Source organism: Colias eurytheme, chromosome 31 (genome assembly GCF_061535395.1).
Source record: "Colias eurytheme isolate Ceu_HAF_F1 chromosome 31, ilColEury1 Martin Lab GWU primary, whole genome shotgun sequence".
Taxonomy (NCBI): Eukaryota; Metazoa; Arthropoda; class Insecta; order Lepidoptera; family Pieridae; genus Colias; species Colias eurytheme.
The window spans coordinates 3661452-3685368 of NC_143010.1; the positions used below are offsets into that span (position 1 = coordinate 3661452).

Consider the following 23917-nt stretch of genomic DNA (forward strand, 5'->3'; position numbering starts at 1 on the left):
TTACGTTCGATTCGGTATTTCGGTAAAAAATAAAAAAATGAACGTGTGCCGCCGGGCATAGACAATCAGTTTACGTTTTTCATTTAAAATAATTTTAACAATATTTATTTAACATAAAATATCAGTTAAGTACAATAAAGCAAACCAAAAATATGTATTTAAATGTTTACTGTTTATTCAGGTTTATTCATATTCCGATTTGAGATCATCATTTTCGATCAATATTTCAATATTTTTATCTAATATTATTCCATCGTTCGTTTCTTTCTCATTTTTAGTATTGTCTTCAATAATAATATCTTCGTTCTGAATCTTTTCATGATTATATTTTGAAACATCGTCAAAATCAGCTTCGGTTATATCTTTATTCATTTTAGATTTAAGATATCGTTGTATCGATAGAAGTTCTTTAAAAAGCTTACTTTTAAGAGTGTTATTTAAATTCTTATATTTATCAAAAACAACAACATTTAATGCGTTTTTCACTAACTTTCTTAATTCTTCATTAGTTTTTGGAACGTTTTCAAGTTTACGAATTATTTTATTCAATATCTCTACATCATTTTTGTCATAATATTTGTCCAATTTTGATAATAACACTTTAATTGCCTTGTAGTTTTTGTTATCAGCCGATTTTCTTGTATGTATTCTCAAAATTTTTGGATTCTCACGTATATATTTTATAACTGAGCTATACTTATCACCTAATAAACTTGAAAGTGGTATATTATTATTAATATGTTCATCCACTTCTTTGATAAACACTCTGGTTATTTTTTCAAAATCTTTATCATCAAAATTATTTACTCTCCTTGCCAAGTTTTCGATAACAACACTCATTTTATTTTTTTATTTGGTTCGAGCATAGCCTTGATAGGGTTCAATAGATTTTGAAGTCGATTAAGAAAGTTTTTAATATCAGCAATGCTATGATTAGATTCATGTTTTGGATCGAATTGTAACGATGTTTCAAGTTCTAGATTTACGCTTTTTGGATCTACCTTTGCCGTGATAGCTGTAAAAATAATAGTTAAACTTGAATTTGTTACTTTCTAGCATGGTATAGTTTTCTACAATTTCATGTTTCTAGTACGGTATCCGGTTCGGTTCGGTCGGTTTATTCCAGTTTGGTATAGAAGATAAAAACAGGCCAACTTATAACATAATATATGTACATTTAAATAACTTAAAACTAAGTACAAGGCGGTCTTATCGCTTTAGAGGGAATGCTTCCAAATACAATAAATGATTTAAATTTAACCTACATACCTTGATGTAAATTATAAACGCATATAATAAAAAAAAATGTGTGCGTGTACTAGTGTACACACGTAAGAAGTGAAACTTCTTTATGACCTTATTTTTCAAAACATAATTTACAGTAATACGTCGAATCACGCGTGGTAGGGATATGAAGAAGATGGCGCGTAACGGAAAAACGTCACGCGTAACGAAAAAATGTTACACTAATTTTTTTTCCAACCCCGATAAAGAAGTTTCACTTCAAATATTGCACCATTTCAATGCCAAATATTTGATTATGTGTTTGTAAAATATTTTAAACATTTTACACTACATTTAAAAAAACCGGGTTATGAGAATAGCCGGCTATCACAAAGAGAAAGAACTGTATTGTATAATGTTTTTTTAAACAATTGAGCCCCGAACGGCCCGATCGGTCCACGAGTCCACGCTTGAGTCCACGACACAATACATTTTCTCTTAGATTAAGGATTGGTCTCCGCGCGCGCGCTACGACTAGATACCGCCGGCGTACTTGAAAAATGCGGCAACTAATAGTACGCCGAATTCGGCGTACCCAAGCCAGTCACAAGCCAGTCGTGTCACAAGCATTGTGTGGAGAGGGCGAACCGATAGTTTATAAAGATTTTGAACAAAATCTGAAGTAAAATGCCTATTTGTGTCATAAAACTATTTAAAAATAATACAACAAAAAATAAGAAAGACACAGGGATCACGTACCATCACTAAGTATCGTATTATTCGAAATTTCTCCTTTACTTCGAAAATTTTTTCTACGAAAATACGACGCCATTCGGTGTTGCCGTACTGCATATCCAAGAAAATACATGTGGTTGAGGAAATCTTTTAGCAATAATTTGAACTTTTTTTTTCAATACTATTACTAACACATGTATAAAAAAGTATAATAACAATAATTTATTTCTGTTTAACCATGTTTAACTGACTCATATAATATGTTATTTTTTTATTTCCGCTTTTTTACTTTTAAACAACCTTTGTGACTATAGTATAGTAGCGTCGCAAGTGGATTTGAGTCATGCGACTCAAATCGTTCATGGATTCGATTCCCGGCCAGGTCAGGATGAAAAAAAATATTTTTCAAACTTCTTTCCAAGGTGGCAGATTTCCCATTTATGAGGCAAAATTTATGTAGCTGGCAGCCCAATTCTTCACACACACTAGCGTCTTTACAAATTGCCTAACACACACTACAGAAATGAGTTGCCGCACTCACAGAGCTATTGTTTTTAGGTGGGGCGGTATCTAGTCGTAGCGCGCGCGCGGAGACCAATCCTTAATCTAAGCATTTTCTATTGTGTCTGTGATTCCGGGGCCTGAGTTATTAATATACAAATTTATGAGAATTGGTTTAAAAAAATATAATCATATTATATATAAAATTTTAGCATGAGAATTTTTTTTGAATTCTTTATTTAATCTGACAGTTGATATTTTTATATTTAAAAACGGCAACACCACACTCCACAGTTTTTTTACTTGTCTAATGTTTTGTTGACTTGATAATATGTAGTTGTGAAATAAAATATTGTACAGTTTTGATTTACTGTTTCATAAAATTATCATTATAGAAGTATTGTTTTAATGAAACTAATTCTGTCATTGAATCGAGCAAGTTAAAATGGAATCACCTTTACAAAAAGTTTGTATTTGTTGCCACGAAGAAAGGGAAAATCTTAAAAGCCTTTTGAACTGCAATTTTACGTATATTTTGAATTGTCTTGTTAATAATGGGGTAAGTATCATCATTATTTATATATTTTTTTATTTAACATCTTCAGAAATATTCCAAATTGCTTAGTTTCTAGTAATATTTTAAAAAGAATTTTATGTTATAGTGTGTTCTATAGGAATTGGCATCTTGTTATAAGATGGCCGATTACATTTATTTTTTTTCTTGTTATATGATATCAAATACGAAATTAAATATGTACATCTTTTAAATTAAGTTGCAATTTGTCTTTTAATAATTATTCAATTGTTTTGTCACCTTGAAAAGACTGAATAAATAAATAATTAAATTTATTTTATGAACACTTACGGCTGATTTTTCAATCCTTGGATAAAACTTATTCATCGAATAATGTATAAAACTACCATTTTAAAAACGTATTCTAATTGCCCGTATTTGACAGTTTACGTGACATTTCAATATTATCGTGTAATACTATATTGGACGGATAAGTTTTAACCAAGCATTGAAAAATCGACCCTTAATATAACAAAAATAATCATTTTAAATAAAAATAAATACAGTAAAAAATAAACATCTTTAAAGAAAGACAGTATTAGCATAAAATAAATAAAGTTATGTTATGTAATGGATATTGCTATTTAATATGCGGCCTTATCACTCGATAGTCATCGCTTCCAGTCAATTCTCGTTATTTTTATAATTTAGTTAATTGAACGTGTTGGCGATTAAATGATTGTAATACTTAAATTTTAATGTGTTTTTTATATGAACTTATTTATTTTTCTATATTTCAGTTGGCATTTGAAAATTATAATATTTGCGATGTGTGCCACATAACGCTGAAAAAAATAGACAAATTCAAAAACTATGTTGAGGAAAACAACAAATTACTGAACGAAAAACTTGCAAATGATCATGTAAAAGTCCCAAATCTATATAAATTTCAAACATCAAATATTGAATTAATATGGACAACCATAGACGGAAAACTAGAACACGAAACAAAAGAAGCATTTGATGATTTAAATATCGAAGTTAAAGTCGAGAATGACAATGACAGCGATTTGAAAATGGAACCGTTCGAAGTACCGAACATAGATAACGAGAATTGGGAAGTGTTGCCAGTTAGAAAGAAGAAACCTCTCACGCAGTTTCAAGCGAATTATGAGGGTAAAATTAATATTCTTACGATATCTATGGAAGACTTAATAAACGAAAGAATGGAGGCAGCAAAGGATAAGAAATATTTACGATTGCCATATAAATGTACTGATTGTATTGTGGCGTTTGACTTTGAAGATGCTTTGAAGGAACATATGGATAAGAAACATAATGTGGTAAGACAGTTTATCATCTTTATCATCCACTAGCTGTGCTCCGCGGTTTCACCCGCATTGCACCGCTCCTGTTGGTCTTACTGTGATGATATATAGCCTATACTCTATAGCCTTCCTCGATAAATGGGTTACCTAACACTGAAATCATTTTTTAAATCAAACCAGTAGTTCCTGAGATTAGCGCGTTTAAACAAACAAACTCTTCAGCTTTATAATATTAGGCTATAATATATAATCATGATAAGACCAACAGGAGCAGAGCAATGCAGGTGAAACCGTGAAGCGCAGCTAGTATATTATAAATAAAATGTTTGCTAAACCGCTTCTTTCAGACTGAAGGCAGTATCGTATGTACAATCTGCAAGTCAGCACTTAGCAGCCAATTGTCTTATAATGATCACTGGAAACGGCATATGAGAAGGTGAATATTAACTTATTTTTGGTACAGCTGTGTCTATGGTTTCTTTATACTCTTTGAGTAGTCTAGTAAGTACATTGTATTAAAATACTAGCTGCGCTTCACTGTTTCACCCGCGTGGCTCCGCTCCTGTTGGTCTTATCGTTATGATATAGAATAGCCTTATAATATTTTTTACTCCTGGGAGTAAAAGTGCCCCTAGGAGTCTTCACACTTCTAATGGTAGTTTTACTCCTAGGAGCCAAAAAATATTTTTGAAATGTTTGTGTGTCTGTTGGTCCGTCCTGTCTGGCTTTCATTCAAAAATGACTAGGCGAATTTTGAAGAAACATTTTTTCAATATAGGTTTTTTCCTCAACATAAAGACTTTAGACATATGTTTTTAAATCTACACACGCGCCAACGAAGTCGAAGGCATAGAAAGTCCTTTATAAAGATAAATCATACAAATACATATTACTTTTAGGTATTAACTAGCTGTGCCCCGCGGTTTTACCCGCATTACTACACTCCTGTCGGTTTTAGCGTGACGATATATTATAGCCTATAGCCTTCCTCGAGAAATGGACTATCTAACACCGAAATAATTTTTCAAATTGGACCAGTAGATCCTGAGTTTAGTGCGTTCAAACAAACAAACAAACTCTTCAGATTCATAATATTAGTATAGATTTCATAGCAAATATATGTATATACGAAAAAAATCTCAATTCGCTTTTTGTCTGTCGTTTAAATTAAAACTTTTGGCAGTCTGCAAACAAATTTTATAATCTAGCTTAATCAAGCTTTCCTCCCGCAATTACGCCGTGTCTCGAAAACTGAGCAGTCGTTTTTGAGTCTATCGCGAACAGACAGACAGTTTGTAAATGTAAATAATTAATCATTTATTTTCATAAATAATTTACAAATTAATTTGACCCCAGGCTCCTTAGATAAAATATCTATATATATAAAAATGAAACACGTTTTACTTGGTCACGGCATCACGCGTGAACGGGTGGACCAATTTCGATAGTATTTTCGATAGTACGAGGATGGTTCTTATGGAAAGAAAACATTAACATGTACCACGGGCGAAGCCGGGGCGGAATGCTAGTAAAATATAATAATAAAATTGTATGTTTGTGTTACTAATTATTATATTTCTTAAATTGCAGATACGAATGCGCTGAGTGTGGCAAACGCAATAAGAATATTCACCCAATTCTGGGGCATTATAACGAGATACATGGCAACATTCCCGTTGAGTATTCGTGTAAATTGTGCGACTATAGAACTAAGTGAGTGTTGCCCTATGTATTACTTTTCACGCTCTTTTTATCTTCACCTGTATGTTTGTATGTAACCGACTACTTTATACTCGATTTTGACCTTAAACGGACAGATTTAGTACAAACTTTGAAGATAATACCTTTTTATATTTGAAAATAATTCGATCTTCTGTTGTTTATGAATTCTGACATCTGGTTTTCCACTAGTATTGCCATGTATCAAAGAAAAGTTTCAAGCATCCGTATATTGCCAGTGTTAATGATATAGAAAAAAAATAATTTGGAAAATCCAAAAGTGCACGCCTCATAATTTTTTTTTAATAAATATTTATTAATTATTATTTTTGTTTATTTAATAACAATTAAACCACATCGAATCAGACCCTGAAAAATGAAAGGGTTCTATTCCTGAGCATACTCAAGCGTAAGAGAAAAAAAAAGACTCGATTAGTAAAGTATTTCGGTCGCTATCGTGTTAACAAGAAAAAGGATCCGCACATACAGACACACGGACGTCCAAGACAGAACTTTTTTAAACTGTTTTTTAACTAGTTTAAATAACAAAAATGACATCAAAAATATCATGAACGTTAAAAATAGTGTTTTTTCTTAATATGTGTGTGTATGTATTATCTTACAAGTGCAATGTATGATACATAAAGACATTTTAAGTTTGAAAAATCAGATGTTTTGCGCGAAGTGACAGTAGTACCCACCTCAACGCTTCGCTTATGAGGCGTGTAAAAATCTTTATTGAAAAAGTTTAAATAATACAGTTAGAATTTGGGGGAATTAAAGCCTGTGTTAGTTCGAAACTGTGTTACAGGCTTTAGAATCCCCTCACAATTTTAGTATAATCACACCCCGGACACTCCATACAAAATTATCGTTTTGACAGTCACACTGTAGAGAGTGCAAATGTGTGTGTTAACGCTTTAGGGTTCGCACATTAATTGTGACTAGCGTAAAGAAATTTGCGTTTTTCTGATGAAATACATCCGTAAACAGCACAATATCTAACCATTTTCTACGAAAAACGATATTCACAAATCCAAAATAATAAAATTACTTTAAGTTAATTTGATTAATGTTGTCAATCTTCGTTGCGTATCGTCGTGATAGCCTGATCGTGCGGGGTGAGGTAAGTGTTTAATTTTGGCGGGAGGCGGAGAGTGTCCGTTCTGTAGCGTTTAGCTACTATTATGTATTCTGTGGTATAATTTTAAAATAAAAAAAAATATTTTCTTATATAAAAATTTGTGTATTATCAATCAAAATTTATTTGACCGCCTCCTTGGTGCAGTGATTGACGCGTGAGCGTAGCACCGAGGGGTCCTGGGTTCGATTCCCGGTGGAGACGAAGAAAAAAAAGTCTCGGTCTGGCAGGACACAGAAGGCTGATCACCTACTTGTCCTTAAAGAAAATCGATCAGTGAAACAGATGCATGCGTAATGCATCTGCCCCTTATCCCACTAGGGGACATGGGACTTCACTTAATCAAAATTTATCATGTTTAGGGGGGGAGAGTCTTAGTTTTTGTGACGAAATATGTCCAGGGGGGTCACAGAAAGTGTCACACAGCGTGACAACCGGGGGGGAGGGGGTCAAAAAAAGTAAATTTTAGTGTGACGTATTTTATGAACGGCCCCTTGCCGGTTCTTCTATGTAAAAATTGCTTTCCGTATCTGTGGTAATTTGTAAAACTATGTTATGACGATTCAAAAGTGCTTCTAGAGGATGTCAAAATGAATTAATAAATGTTGAGTTTGAAAATACATTTATCCTATCCTATCCTACTTCCTACTAATTTTATAAATGCGAAAGTTTGTGAGGATGGATGTGTATGTGTATGTTTGTTACTCTATCACGCAAATACTACTGAATTGATTACAATGAAATTTAGCACACATATAGAGGGTAATTTGGATTAACACAGGATAAATTTTATCCCGGACATCCCACGGGAAAGGGAACTATGCGGGTTTTTCTGTGAAAACGCAGGCAAAGCCGCGGGCAGAAAACTAGTATACTATAATTAATATTAAAAAGAAAAGATTATATACTTTTTTCATATTTAAAATTATTGTTTGCAGTTTGAAACATAGATACAGATACCACTTGGACAAGCATAGAACAGCAAATGTGCAATGCAAAGAGTGTGGCAACAATTTTGTTAACGCTTCAGTATTGAAGACTCATATGCGGTGAGTTTTTTTAAACAGGCTATATATTATCATCACGCTAAGACCAACAGGAGCGGAGCAATGCGGGTAAAACCGCGCGGCACAGCTAGTTACCAATATTATAAATCTTTATTCTATACTAGTATTATAAAGACCTTGTTTGAACGCGCTTATCTCAACTACAGGTCCAATATGAATAATTCTCTCACTGTTAGATAGTCCATTAATCGAGGAAGTTTATATATCATCACGCTAATACCGATAGTACACAGTTATGTAGTTACTAGCTGTTCCCCGCGGTTTCACCCGCATTGCTCCGCTCCTGTTGGTCTTATGTGATGATATATAGCCTATAGCCTTCCTCGATAAATGGGCTATTTAACACCGAAAGAATTTTTCAAATCGGACCAGTAGTTCCCGAGATTAGCGCGTTTAAACAAACACTTCAGCTTTATAATATTAGTATAGATAAAGGGAAATTTTACCTTCTAGAACAGTACACAAAACCATCGCCCACCTACACAAATGTGATGTGTGCGGAAAGTCCTACAAACGTCGGAGCGCACTCTATACACACAAACAGACACACACACAAACCGGCGCGTACTGTGCCTCGTGTAATCTAACATTTAAAACTCAATCTACGTTGATACAACACTTGAAAATGAGTTCTAAACATGTTAGCGATGATTTAAAGAGGTAAGTGTATTTATTTACTACTTGCATCCCGCGTCTTCATCCGCTTAAATGAGTTTTCTTATGAAATATCAGAATAAAAAGAAGCCTGAGTTATTTGGTCTACCTAAATGTTTTTCATATTTCCTAATTAGACTGTATTTTTTTTATAATTTTTAAGCTATTTGCGCTTTCTCTATATGTATAAACAATATGAGTGCGAAATTTCAACTCTCCTCAAAAGGGGTGCTAAGTTTTTGTCTCACGTAATATGTACCTAGTTCATATTATATAGAAGATTATTATATTGTTAGATGTAACTTTTGATTTAATATTTTTGTGGAAGAATAGTTGTTACTATTTCCTGTCAAAACATTTTTAGCTGTCGAAAACTATAAATATCCGCTTTCCTTTGACTCGTGGCGCATTCGTACGAATCGTGCGGGGGGGGGGGGGGCTCGGACGTTGTTTATACGACTTTTGACCCAACTACCCTCACTTTGCTAATAGTCGTTGACTTCCTGCCATTTGTTATCGATTGGGCAGACCTACATCAATTGGGCAGTTGTGTAGAATCGCAGTACATTCTTATTACATTTCAAATAGGGATGTAACGATACATGATTTTGCCGATACGATACCGATACCGATATTTGTAATAAAATATCGGCGATACCCATACCGATATCGATGGCTTGGTAGAAAAATAAATAGTGAATTATGCATAAAAGTTACCAACATTCAACAGAGACTCAACTGGAAATCGTATTCTTTTAAATAACAATGCCAAATCAAAAAACAAGAAAACCATTTATTTTAGTATTATTATTTTGCAAAGTCAGTTAAACTTTAAGTTATACACATACAATCAGTTCCTAATAAAAGTTTACTATTGGTAGAGTTTTTTCAAAAAACAATGTGCGCACGCGCGGGCGGCCTCCCGCATCGTTCATTGGGCGCGGTTTTTTGAATTGTTTGATATCGGTATCGGTTGTTTTATAATCGGCGATACCGATATATCGGCTTGCCGCTTATATGCCGATATCGGCTGATACAATAGATAGTAAAAATATTTCCTTTAAATTATTCAGATTTATATGCGACGAATGCGGTAAGAAATTCCTCACGAAATCATCTCTAGTGAACCACATCGAGTTTGATCACTTGAAGAGCCGCAAGTATTCTTGTGATAAGTGCTCTAAGGTATGAACATTACTTTTATTTTTTAATTACCTATATGCAACTATCTTTATAATATTTTTTACTCCTAGGAGTAAAAGTGCACGTAGAAGTATTCATACTTCATAATACATGCCAAAAAATTATTTTTGAAAATTTTGTCTGTCTGCTGTTCTCCGGCTTATTTTTAATAATTATATTCTATCCTTATAATATTTTTACTCCTTGGAGTAAAAGTGCCCCTAGGAGTCTTCATACTTGTAATGGTAGTTTTACTCCTAGGAGCCAAAAAATATTTTTCAAATGTTTGTGTGTCTGTTGGTCCGTCCTGTCTGGCTTTCATTCAAAAATGACTATGCGAATTTTGAAGAAACATTTTTTCAATATAGGTTTTTTCCTCAACATAAAGATCGAGAAGATATAATCTTCTTATTTATAAAAATGAATCGCAAAATGTGTTGGCCGGTAAGCGCATAACTCGAGAACGGCTGAACCGATTTCGATAATTCTTTTTTTATTATATTCCTTGAAGTACGAGGATGGTTCTTATGTAGAGAAAACGTAAACATGTACCACGGGCGAAGCCGGGGCGGACCGCTAGTTTTACATAAATACTTTAATATATTTTTCATATTAAAGTATTTATGTAAAATTATAGTTTTTAAAATCTACACACGCGTCAACGAAGTCGGAGGCATAGCAAGTCCTTTATAAATCATACATATATACTTATTACTTTTAGGTATTAACTAGCTGTGCCCCGCGGTTTTACCCGCATTACTACACTCCTGTTGGTTTTAGCGTGACGATATATTATAGCCTATAGCCTTCCTCGAGAAATGGACTATCTAACACCGAAAGAATTTTTCAAATCGGACCAGTAGTTCCATAGATTGGCGCGCTTAAGCAAACAAACTCTTCATCTTTATAATGTTAGTGTAGATATTAAAATTAACATTTGTACAGGTGTTCAAATATAAGAATGGTTTAAAAAGTCACATGCTGCACGTACACGAAAGAGTTCGTCCGCCGAGAAACAAAATTTGCGATCAGTGTGGTCGGGGATTTACTGTGAGTTCTCTATTTTATTTATTGATGATATTGATTTACTGTATATTTTTATATGGCAATAAGTTTAAACTGTCAGTGTCAAGTTTTAACGGTAGGATAACAGGATTTTTTGAAGTGAAACTTCTTTAGGCGCGTTGAGAGTAAAATTTCAAGTTCGCAGCGAACGCCTCACCAAGGCCACGATTTTGGTATCTTTCAATCTTGCTGAAGAAGTTTCACTTCTGACACATGTGCTCGGCACACACGCGCTTTTTTGTACTATAAACGACATTTTATTTATTTTAATTCTAGTAATATTACCATGTGATGCTCGTAATCAAAATTAAAAGCATAGATAATGTTATTTTCTACCTTTGTAAGCTACATAATTGGTTACGTAATCATTATTGAGTAAATTATCAAGTGACGCACAATTATTCATAAAAATAATAACTCTTGCCTTTATAATATAATGGCTGTTTTGCTTGGTTCCACTAGTAGACGAACCCGCGGGCAACAACAACAATTTCTATAATTTATTTATTATTCTGGTACATCACAGCTGATAAACATAAACGTACATACATATTACATATATATATAATTTTAAATCAATACTTATACAGGGTGTCCCACTATTGGTATACTAAGCGCGAAGGGCCTTGTAGTTTTGCATACACTGATCACGTAAAAAATACTTAAACAACAAAATTACGCCAAAAATTTTTTGCTTAATTTTTCCTTAAAATCCATGTTTTCGTCTCTAGCTTCGCGCAGCCGGCGTATACCGCTTCGCTAATGTGAGCATTTTGTTTATGAAAACATAATCTTAAAGGCTAGCTCACGTGCGGGTGGTAAAGTTGAGCGGGTCGCTTGTTAGGGGTACACACATAGTGTTATAAGAATTCATCTATTTGTCAAAAAAAATTCGTCTGGAATTTTATAAGTATTTTTTAAGTACTCAGCGTATGCAAAACTATAACCTCCTTGGGGCTTAGTATACCGTTGCTGGGACACCCTGTATAGATAATTATTAACACAGAGCAAACATTTGCCCCACATACAAATATTTGCCCCGGGTGGGAATCGAACCCACGACCAGGGGCTTGGAAGGCAGGGTCACTACCAAGTACCAAGTACCAACCAAGTCAATATTATTATTAGTCAATTTTTTTTTTCGTTACAGTCAACAGTGATACTAAAAAATCATATTCGCACGCACACGGGCGAGAGGCCGCTCCACTGCCCGCTCTGTCCCGCGAAGTTCGCGCATTCGGGCGCGCTCTATACGCACAACAAGCTGCGGCATCAGCCGAAACGGAAGACTTGATGAATAAAATGATTGAATTTACGTGTTTTTTTATTTATTTAACCCAGTTTATTACATTAAAATTGACTGATAACCCTTTAAACCCTCAAAAAGTTGTTGAAAGAATGATTTTCAAAAGTAGAAAGGTGAAGATAGAAAAAAAAAACGTTACGTTCGATTCGGTATTTCGCTTGGTATTTCGTTAAAACATGGGGTAAAAAATAAAAAAATGAACGTGTGCCGCCGGGCATAGACAATCAATTTACGTTTTTCATATAAAATAATTTTAACAATATTTATTAAAAAGCAATTATTATCATTTACAATAAAGCAAAAATTTATTTATTAAAATGATTACTGTTTATTCATTATTCCGATTTAAAATCGTCGTTTTCGATCAATATTTCAATATTTTTATCCAATATTATTTCATCATCGTTCGTTTCTTTCACATTATTTTTATCTTCAATAGTAATATCTTCGTTCTGAATCTTTTCATGATTATCATTATTATATTTTGAAACATCATCAAAATCAGCTTCGGTTATATCTTTATTCATTTTAGATTTAAGATATCGTTGTATCGATAGAAGTTCTTCAAAAAGCTTACTTTTAAGTGTGTTATTTAAATTCTTATATTTATCAAAAACAAGAATATTTAATGCGTTTTTCACTAACTTCCTTAATTCTTCATTAGTTTTTGGAACGTTCTCAAGTTTATGAAGTATTTTTTTTTTTTTTTTTTTTTTTTTTTTTGATATAACTGCGACCAGGCAATCTGTTTGGTAACAATTGGCCTTTATATTGTTTGGAACTCCGTCCGGGAACATGATATTGTTTCAAGGGGCTCGTCCAACGACTCCACCCTTGTAGTCTAGTGTTATATTTGTTTTAGATTAGAATCTTTTAGCAAGGTTTGTAATGTCCTGTCTTTTTAGCCTGATGTATTGTTGGCCTCCCTCTCCACTTAGCGCTTGAGCAAGGTCGTTGGTGTGTACTGTTAGCCTTCCCTGATATTTCTGGCTGCTTTCGACAATTTGTTTTCGAACTGTGGCTATACCGAGATCAAGGTACATGTATTTATTTGCAATACATTTGGGGATACCAAGTATTGTTCTGAGAGCCTTAGTCTGGAATCTCTCTAGGATTTCAATGTTGCTATTACTGGCAGAGCCCCAAAGCTGTATGCCATACGTCCAGATTGGCTTTAAGATTGTCTTGTAAATTAGAATTTTACTATTGTCTTTCAATTTTGAGTGGTGACCTATCAGCCAATTTAGGCTACGCAGTTTTCCATCAAGTTGTTTTCTCTTTGTCCATATATGTTTTTGCCATGTCAGTCTTCTGTCTAAGTGCATACCCAAATATCTAACACTATCTTCTTGGGGTATTTCTTTGTTGTTTAAGGTTACCGGCGGGCACGTTTCCTTTCTGAGCGTAAATGTCACATGCGTGGACTTACTCTCATTTGCTTTTATCCTCCATAGTTTTAGCCATGTCTCAATTTCAGTGAGGTGCTCTTGTATCATGAGAGATGCAGTTCCTGGATCCTTATGGATGGATATCACTGCGGTGTCATCGGCATAAGTCGCAATCATTGTTTTGCTGTTCGCGGGGATGTCAGCTGTATAAATAAGGTACAGTATCGGTCCTAGGATACTGCCCTGTGGGACACCAGATTTTATCTCGTAGAGTTCGGAGAGATCTTCGTTGCATTTCACCTGGTAGCTTCTTTTGGTGAGGTAAGATTTGAGAGTTAAATAAAAGCAGTGAGGGAGCTTCTCTTTCAATTTATATAGAAGACCTTCATGCCACACCTTGTCAAATGCTTGACTTATATCCAAAAAGACAGCAGAGCAATACAATTTGTTTTCAAGACATTTACTTATTATGTCTACGATTCGGTGGACTTGCTCTATTGTTCCGTGGTTTTCACGAAATCCAAACTGATGGTCGGGCAGTACAGTGAGTAGGTGTTCCTTAATTCTGCTGAGTAGTATTCTCTCGAACAGTTTTCCAATAATTGGCAGCAAGCTAATGGGTCTATATGAGGTCGTCTGATGCGGCGGTTTGCCTGGTTTAAGCACCATCACCACTTGTGCTATCTTCCATTGCCCTGGGAAATGTTCGAGTCTTAGAAGAGCATTGAAGATGTTGACAATTTTCATTATTCCTTTAGGTGGAAGATATTTTAACAAAGTAGCATCGATCATATCATATCCAGGTGCCTTACCTTCTTTGAGGTATCTGATTTCTCTAGCGACTTCCTTTGGACTAGTGCTTTTAAGAGGAAGACACATCTGTTTTGCCAAGCCTAGGTATGTATTCACCTTTGCCGTATGATCAGGATTACTCTCAGGGTGTGGTTGAAAAACAGTGTTTAAGTGTTTTGCAAATGTTTCAGCCTTTTCTTTGTCCGATCTAGCCCACCCTCCGTTGCTGTTGTGGAGAGGGGACATATGAGCTTTAGGGCGTTTTAGGGCTTTAGTTACTTTCCACAATGAATAATCTGTGTCAGCATTGGGGCTTAGATTTGTAATTCGATTTTGGATGTTTTCATTTTCTAGTTGGCTAATGTAAGTTTTCAATTCCTCCGAAAATTTGTTGAAAGCTGTTTTGTCGCTCGGATACCCGCTCCTGTGCCATATTTTTCTAAGTCTGCGGCGTTCTTTGATTTTCTCTTTGATATCTAGTGGATAAGAGTTTTGTTTTGGAGGCTTACCTTTCTGTTTTGAAGTGGCAATATTTGCAGCATTATGAATAGTCATATTGAGTATTTCTATTTCATTTTCTACTTCATCAGAGGTTTTAAGTTTGCATTTCAGATCCACCAGTGTGTTTATTATTTCTTGGTACTTACGCCAGTTCGTATTTTTACGGTTGTATAACTTAGGTTGTGGTTGCAACAGAGTGATTGTTGAGCTTATGTTTAGGATGACAGGAGTGTGATCTGAAGTGAGGTCGATAGGTGATTCTATTGTGACGTAATTATTATCTATATTTTTTGTAACAAAGAAATCAAGCAAATCAGGTATCCTGTTTCTGTCATTTGGCCAATATGTAGGCTTGCCACCAGATAAGTATTCTAGATTCATTTTTTGTATTGTTTTCATAAGTTGTCTACCTCTTGGGTTATAGACTCTTGAACCCCAGTGAAGATGCTTTGAATTCCAGTCCCCTCCACAGACAAATCTTTTATTCAAAGTCGCAAAGTAGTTGTTGAAGTCTTGTTCAGATATTATATGTCTAGGCGGGCAATAAACGGCTGACAGTACAGTTTCCAATTTATTGTCTTCGATTATTATAGAAGTTGCTTGAATTTTCTCTGTGGAATAGTTCTCAATTGGGTAGTGCTTAATATTATTTTTAACAATAATGGCACTTCCTCCATGGCTGTTTCCAGATGGGTGATTAGTTGCATACATTTTGTAATTGTCAAAAACGGTGTGCGATTTAGAAGTGAACCTTGTCTCAGATATAAGTGCTACGTCAATATATTCTGTTTTTAAAAATAATTCTAATTCTTGACGTCTCTCCGTCAAGCCGTTGGCGTTCCAAGTGACCACTCGGAGGTTTCGGGTCATTTTTTAACAAGGCTGCTGACTAGCTGGACCATGCGATCCATCATTTTGTCTACCATAGTTTCAACCATGGTCATTATTGTCTTTTGCTGTTTGTCAAGCATAGTTTCCATAAGTTTCATGATGTCGTTAAGGTCTGTTGTTTTTTCAAAATGTGTGTCTGTTAATTTTGCCTTGGTAGCCTCTGCATATGTTTTATTAGGATTGGGTACTCTTGAGTACCTGTTATATAAAGTAGGTTGCATATATGTAGAAGTTACGTTTTGTGATGGTGGATTTACTTTTGGCTTTGGTACACTCTTTAAGATCCGTTCTTTGTATTGCTTGTAGATGCTACAACCTTTGTAGCTAGCCGGGTGTTTCTCTTCACAATTCGCACAAGTAGCTTCGGTGTCTGGTTGTTTAGTACAAGATGAAGTAGGATGATCTTTACCACATTTAACGCAACGGAAAGGTCTATAGCATTGGTTCTTTGAATGGCCAAATCTCTGGCATCTTTTACATTGAAGTATTTCCTTTTTTTTATATGGCGCTTCAATTGTAATTTTCATGTTATTCAAGTATTTTACTTTGAATATATCTTTATTGTTGCTCTTTGGTTCCAGGTCAACATAGAAGGTAGGTAGTGGCTCTTTTGTAGCCCGGTGCCTTACATTCACCACTTGTCTGACTTCATGTCCTATATTTGACAGCTCTTTGGCTATCTGTGCAGTGTCTTCTGATGCATGTAGCCCGCGCACGACAACTCTATATGCTCTCTCGCACTTAAGCTGATAAGTATAGTGAGAGATATTGTTCGCTATAAATTTCTCTCTAATAGTTTTATATACCTGGATGTCTTTGGGCATGATTTTTATAATATGTCCAGATTTCAGGGTGGTTATAGTGTATGAACTATTGTCTACTATTTCATTTAAAACTTCCTTGAGAGATGTAATATTTAGGACACCTGTGACAAAGATAGGCTCAGGTTTAGGAATGTATTCTTTTTCTTCTTTCTTGTTGTCTTCTGAGGTATCTTCATTCAAGATTTCAAAACTATTTTGTGTGGGTACTGCAAAAACGGAAGTATTTTTCAGTTTTTTATTTGTGTCGTTTTGTATTGGGCTAGTTTCTTTTCTTTTATTTCTTTTAGTAGGAATTTGGTCTCTTTGCCAGTCAACCTTATTGTTTATTATTTCTAAGGGGGAGCTTTCTGGCCGAGGCTCTATCAAAGTCTGATTACTTTGTTCTGAATTAGGTTTGTCTGAAATTTGCTCTTCAGTTATCAGTTTTGCTGGTAAAGAAGAAGTCGAGTTGCTTCTAGTTCGAGTAAACATACTTTTGTGAAAAGTCTGTTGAATCATATTATTTTGGTTTATGCTTTTTTTTTTGTTGAATGGTTTCGCTCATTTTGTTCCCACGAGTAGGGTCGATTTATAACCGTCACACTAGGGGTGACGCCCATTCCCCAGTGAAGGCACGTATACAACGTCGTTAGCCGGGTCCGACGAGGTTGGCGCTAGTAGCTTGCCTCCCGCAAGCCATGCATCTTATTGGCGCGTATCCCACCTTAAGATTGGGGTGACTTTTTAAAGAGGTTTTCTACCTCGCAGCCCGGGCGATTAAGCCAAGGCCCCCGATTCCATAGTAAAAGAACTAAGAGTTGCGGGTTGTGAAGGTCATTTCCTACCCTCACTTATTCAAGCTGGTTAAGCTATCATTGTCGGGTTAATTAACCGTCGCCCGATACTCGACGTTGACCTTTTACAGCTGGCTCGGTCACCTCGCAGCCAACCCTCCTCCTTTTGCATACGGGCTTGGGACCGTCATTGGCGGAGTTCAAGTTATGAAGTATTTTATTCAATTTCTCTACATCATTTTTGTCATAATATTTGTCCAGTTTTGATAGTAACAATTTAATTGCCTTGTAGTTTTTGTTATCAGCCGATTTTCTTGTATGTATTCTCAAAATTTTTGGATTCTCACGTATATATTTTATAACTGAGCTATACTTATCACCTAATAAACTTGAAAGTGGTATATTATTATTAATATGTTCATCCACTTCTTTAATAAACACTCTGGTTATTTTTTCAAAATCTTTATCATCAAAATTATTTACTCTCCTTGCCAAGTTTTCGATAACAACACTCATTTTATTTTTATTTGGTTCGAGCATAGCCTTGATAGGGTTCAATAGATTTTGAAGTCGATTAAGAAAGTTTTTAATATCAGCAATGCTATGATTAGATTCATGTTTTGGATCGAATTGTAACGATGTTTCAAGTTCTAGATTTACGCTTTTTGGATCTACCTTTGCCGTGATAGCTGTAAAAATAATAGTTATAAGTACTTGAATTTGTTAATTTCTAGCATGGTATAGTTTTCTAGAACGACGTCATGTTTCTAGTACGGTATCTATTTATTCCAGTTTGGCATAGAAGATAAAAACAGGCCAACTTATAACATATACATTAATTAATAACTTAAAACTAAGTACAAGGCGGTCTTATCGCTTTAGAGGGAATGCTTCCAGATACAATAAAGGATTTAAATTTAACCTACCTTGAATGTAAATTATAAACACATATAATAAAAAATATTGCACCATTTCAATGCCAAACATTTGATTACCTATGTATTTGTTAGATTTGTTACGATTGCGGGATTTTATTGGTATCCATAAAACTATAGTAAATGGTAAAGTTCAAATAGGTATTAAATTTGACGAAAAATATATTTAGATTCGCTTAGAATGCTATCAAGTCCAGTAATTTAAATTCAATCAAATACTGTCTGGATATATTTGGAGTCATAAATTTAAACTTTTCATAGACTATATATTGAAATCAGATTATTTATCGTCTGTCAAAATAAAAATTTAATCTGTGTTCAACTCTACTCTATATTGTTTATGTTTGATATGGCGTCCTATTTTGACCAAAATATTAAACCTATTGTTATTATGAAATCGTAAAAACATTTAATGGAAAAGGTTTTTATAAATGCCGATCGACGGAACGTGAAGTTTTGTTAGGCGCATGTAAAGTATACAAAATGGAGAACCATTTACGCGAAGTTCCTGTTATTAATTCATTACAACCTCTACACATCCATCACCAGCAAATAAACCAAGTAATTAACCAACATGTTCCCGTAGATATCCCTCAGCCAGTAGACACAGTAGAATTAAAACCGAAACCAGCAATAGTAGATAAGAAGAAGAAGGAAGCGATAGACGGGCAGGCCCGTGAAATAATATTCAAAGTGATTAAGTTCTTCGAGAGTGAAAAACAGAACAGAGGCTATGCGTTTCCTGTTGAAAATGTTGTTAAACGCGCGTGTGCAGCCACTGGTCTATCAGAGAGTACAATAAAGCGTATTAAACGGGAGGGTTTGCGGGCGGAAGCGACACAAACGAAAATGACAGGACCAAAGAAGAAACGGATTAGAAAAACAAAAGTACAACTAGATTATTACAAACTGTGTGCACTACGCGGTATTGTTAATAGCTACACGTCGCGTAAAGAAGTGCCTACGTTGGGTAAGATATTAGCTGCGGCGAAACACGAGTTGGATTACAGGGGCGGTAAGGAGTCCTTACGACTAATACTATTGAATAAATTAGGTATTAAGTTCAAGAAGTGTGAAAAGAAGAAAAAGCCGGAAGAACCGCCGCCGCAGTACCAACCTCCTCAGCATGTTATGCCGCACTTACCTATGGATCAAATGAAGGCAGAAAACCACTGTATATACACAAATATGATGCCACAAGTACCAGTGTCTTATTAGCACATACTTGACTCTAGAATTAACGCAGTAACAAGGGTAGGGTGATGAAGGAAACTAGCCTAGCCTAAATGCACTCATTTTGATGCTGAAAGCAATGAAATTATAAGTAAAAATGTGTAGATAGGTTACCAACACATTCAATCTTCCATTGATCTTCAAACGGCACACTAAAGCGCGTTACACACGGTGAAGATACTATAATATTTTATCTTAAGATACTGTAATATTTTATATTACAGTATCTTTAGGTATCCGGTATCAGCGTTCTGACCATCATTTTTCTTTTTGTCATTGCGTACTAAGACCCCTGTAGAACTGCCATCCTGTTACAAATGACCCACAAAATTTCGGGTCATTTGTAACAGGATGGCGGTTCTACAGGGGTCTTAGCGTGCTTAACACCACAATATACATATACAACCAGTAGGGAAACTTCATACAAGACGTTCAAAATGGCTTGCGAACACAAGCAAGTGTGTCTAAGGGTATTTTTGTATCTGTCAATTGTCATAATACCCTTACGATTCTCATAAACAAGCTTGCTTGTGTGCGTGAGCCATTTCGAAAATGTTGAATGAAGTTTCCCTACTGGTTGTATCTGTATATTGTGCTAAAGCACACATGATTAGACAAAGTAAGACAGCATTCGCGAAAGAGACAACTAAACTGAATTGAAGCTAATTAGCCACTTTACAATGTGCCATTCCTAGAGCTAATGACCTGTCTACACCTTTTTACTTATAATATAATTGTCTAAAAGTATGATACCTATTTGACATAAGTTTTCAGCCCTTGAATATTATTAGCAATATAAATTTTGTTATTATATGAAATGGATGTAAAAGAGGGTTTATTTGAAATTATATTTTGGAAGCAGTAATTTTTGAAGAGAATGAATGCTGTTAAATGTTTTTTTCATGTAATTTCAAAGTGATTTTACAAACTCAAGTAAAAAAAATCTTACTTAGAAGTCTGAAAAATTGGGTTGAATTTTGTTAATAATTTCATAATAATTAATTATTTTTTTAATATATTCCTTGAAGTACGAGGATGTTTATTATGTAGAGAAAACATAAATATATGTACCACGGGCGAATCCGGGGCGGACCGCTAGTGTGTGTATAAAAAAGATTAAAATGATTTAAGACCCTTTTATATGTCCGCAAAATTGGCCTTTTTGAATGCGCAACGTTTTTAAAGATGTTTGGGGAATGATGTTATAAGTAAAATGGGGTAGATAGTTTACCAACACAACATTCTATCTTTGAAAACGGCACAATAACGCACACACGATTAGATGTCAATACTGAGATGGTATGATACAACTGTCGTTAGAAAGAGACAACTGTATTGTGGCCAATTAGCCACATTTCAATGACGTAACCTATCACAACCCTTTTTACTTAAAACTGGTTAGAGGCAGTCAAATACTGCTTTCTGATTGGCTGAAATTTTGTGGGTAGTATGATGTTCAAGGGAAAAACTATTTTATCACAATAGCAATAAGGTTGATAATGTAAATAAGATTATATTATAATGCACCTGTTTTGTACTTTTCTAGCAGAAACGCAATAATTGTAATATATGTAGTTTTGAAGGTATACTATGTGCATATCTATACTAATATTATAAAGAGGAAAAGTTTGTAAGTATGTATGTATGTATGTATGTATGTATGTATGGTTTTCACGCAAAAACTACTGGACCGATTTCAAAAATTCTTTCACCATTAGAAAGCTGCATCTTTACTGAGCAACATAGGCTATATTGCATTTTCAAAAAAATTAGAGATCCTTACCAAAAATGCAATAATGTAACCCAAGGTGTAAAAAAATCCTCAATAAAACTTCTGTCATCGCGTGCGCTGCGGAATCTATTGAAGATAGAACAAAAAAATGTTCTACAGTATTATAGAATGGATCAATATCTACAAGAAAGTCCGCGATACCATATGTCCATCTTCAGTAGTTATGTTACTACAACAACTTTTTTACGTTTTCAAAGTAAATAGAATTGCCGACAGTAATCAAACCATGTTATCCATACACATATATTAATCCTTATCCCATTAAATGATGTTTTATTATAGACTGTTTCAATACCAGCAAAATACTTTTTAAATGAAAAGAATTGGATATTCCATTCAAAAGATATAACGAATTTAAAAGTGTCAATCTACAGAAAATAGTAGGTATACTGTTCGAGCAGGCCGTAGTGCGGGGGTCACGGAGGAATTCTACCAATATGCGTCTGGACGGAACACAGTGGGGTTTTGGTCGGTAGGAATCCGTCGACATAACCCACGGCCCCTCCCCTGGAGGCCGTGGGTATCTATGAAAGATTTCCCCACTAAAACAAAAAAAAAAAAAGGCCGTAGTGCGGGACGGGGTAAAGGTGATTTTCATGTCCGACCTATAGTAGACTTTTCACTGTAAAGATATCGCTATCTATGCGGGTGAAACCGCAGGGCATTGCTAGTTACTTATAATTATTGAAATTTAATAACCTAATTAATTAATAATTATTATAATATTGTATAAAATTTTACTATTTACGTGTACCATATTTAGTTATTAATATGATATTTCAGGCTATTAAGAATTATTTTATTTAATTTTAATTATTTTAAGCTTTCAAACAAAAATGTATGAATAACTTTGCTATTTTAAAGAGATCTGATTTGATGTAATTACTTTAGAGCCTTGGAATAGTTCAAAATTTTCATCTTTATAAAATGTGATTTTAAACGCGTCAAAGAAAGACAACACAACATTCGAGCTTCAAAAACAGCACACTAACGCATTTAGATGTCTAAGTGAGATAGCATGATTCAATAAATGGTTGCTAATTAGCCACATTTAAACGAGCCGTTATTAACCTATCTACACCTTGAAACATAATATAATATCGTTGGGTTAAACGAAAAAACGTCACTATATGTGGGCTCTTTGTTACTATTCTAGGCTGTCTAAAGTAAGTAATCTTAATGCAATATATCGAATTCAATAATTTTAATCCTATAATATTCGAATTACATTTTAATTTTTTTTTTGCTTTTCATGGCAAGAAGATTTTAATTATTTTAATGTTTTTTAATCAAGTATGTACCTAATTTTGTAATTTTTAATGAGTTTCGTACAAGAACTCTATTACTGTCTTGCTCACTCGTATTCTATGTAAAGGCGAAAACCTATGCGAGTATAATTAAAAGTAAAATTAACCTATTGGTCAATCAATCGTATCAAAATAAGGTTCTTGTATGAAATTCATTCTGTAACCAAAATACTTTGAATATATAGCTTTTTCACTCACACTTATTTACATTTTATATTGTAAGAGCGAGACGAATATTGGTTTCTTGATATTTATAATTAATATGTTTAGACAGTGATATTTTAAATATTGACTTAATGTGTATAATAAGGCTGAATCCATTAATAGATTATTATGTGATGTATTATATTTATTTTTAATGAAATATAGAAATTGAGTTCATGATTTGCTTTTATTTTTTCCTTCTAATATTCACAGATAATTAAATGTGGTTACTATCCTATACTTGAGTTTCATAAAGTTGATTTTGTTGAATGAGTAACTAGTAGCCCGAGATGTTCCTCGCGCGTTCAAAAGCGTACGTGTCTCATCTATACTAATATTATAAAGCTGAAGAGTTTGTTTGTTTGCACGCGCTAATCTCAGCAACTACTGGTCCGATTTGAAAAATTATTTCAGTGTTAGATAAGATTTACTGAGGAAAGCTATCATCACCAACAGGAGCGGAGCAACGTGGGGCACAGCTAGTTTAATATGTATATAGTTACTATCCTATACTAAGTTTCTTGTAGTTGATTTTGTTTAATGAGTATTAACATAGACTAATACACTCTAATACACTTTAGATTCTATTAGTCCATGGTATTAACTAGCTGTAGGGCGTATTACTTCTTTCGCGAGGTCAAAATCATACATGTTACATTTTTAATACAGCGCCATCTATCGCAATTAAAAAGATATAATTATATATATTGTACACAGAACAGTACGGTAATTAATGTTCTGTGATAGTACGGTCGGTAAAATTAGTTGTACTTGTAGACCATAGAAAGTAGAAACCTAAATAACAAGACTTGTAGACACTATTTTGTGTTTTTCTTTGATT

General features: G+C 34.3%; 3 protein-coding genes across 3 annotated transcripts; 2 read left to right on the top strand and 1 right to left on the bottom strand.

The window, feature by feature from the left end:
- Window positions 1–2778: 2778 nt before the first annotated feature.
- Window positions 2779–12424, top strand: LOC149895520 (zinc finger Y-chromosomal protein 1-like). Its single transcript, XM_090119004.1, has 9 exons — window positions 2779–3019; window positions 3775–4317; window positions 4650–4738; window positions 5893–6015; window positions 8101–8211; window positions 8683–8889; window positions 9957–10068; window positions 11011–11115; window positions 12281–12424. The coding sequence occupies exons 1-9, from the start codon at window positions 2906–2908 to the stop codon at window positions 12422–12424; spliced, it is 1548 nt and encodes a 515-aa protein (XP_089975130.1). The 5' UTR covers window positions 2779–2905.
- A 347-nt stretch (window positions 12425–12771) lies between these two features.
- LOC149895521 (uncharacterized) lies at window positions 12772–18592 on the bottom strand. The gene is made up of 3 exons (XM_090118892.1): window positions 18532–18592; window positions 17825–18294; window positions 12772–13134 (listed from the first exon to the last, which is right to left on the bottom strand). Exons 1-3 carry the CDS (start codon window positions 18590–18592, stop codon window positions 12772–12774), a joined length of 894 nt encoding a protein of 297 aa, XP_089975018.1.
- A 276-nt stretch (window positions 18593–18868) lies between these two features.
- LOC149895522 (uncharacterized) lies at window positions 18869–21367 on the top strand. The gene has a single exon (XM_090119016.1). The coding sequence runs from the start codon at window positions 19024–19026 to the stop codon at window positions 19756–19758; it is 735 nt and encodes a 244-aa protein (XP_089975142.1). The 5' UTR covers window positions 18869–19023; the 3' UTR covers window positions 19759–21367.
- Window positions 21368–23917: the final 2550 nt, after the last annotated feature.

Coding starts and splice junctions, on each gene's coding strand:
- LOC149895520 (XM_090119004.1), top strand. CDS start 2,906: ATGGAATCACCTTTACAAAAAGTTTGTATTTGTTGCCACGAAGAAAGG. Junction 8,890..9,956: donor GTTAGCGATGATTTAAAGAG/GTAAGTGTATTT, acceptor TAAATTATTCAG/ATTTATATGCGACGAATGCG. Junction 11,116..12,280: donor AGTGTGGTCGGGGATTTACT/GTGAGTTCTCTA, acceptor TTTTCGTTACAG/TCAACAGTGATACTAAAAAA.
- LOC149895521 (XM_090118892.1), bottom strand. CDS start 18,592: ATGTTTGGCATTGAAATGGTGCAATATTTTTTATTATATGTGTTTATA. Junction 18,295..18,531: donor GTTTATAATTTACATTCAAG/GTAGGTTAAATT, acceptor TTATTTTTACAG/CTATCACGGCAAAGGTAGAT. Junction 13,135..17,824: donor ATGATGTAGAGAAATTGAAT/AAAATACTTCAT, acceptor AAAAAAAAAAAA/AAAATACTTCATAAACTTGA.
- LOC149895522 (XM_090119016.1), top strand. CDS start 19,024: ATGGAGAACCATTTACGCGAAGTTCCTGTTATTAATTCATTACAACCT.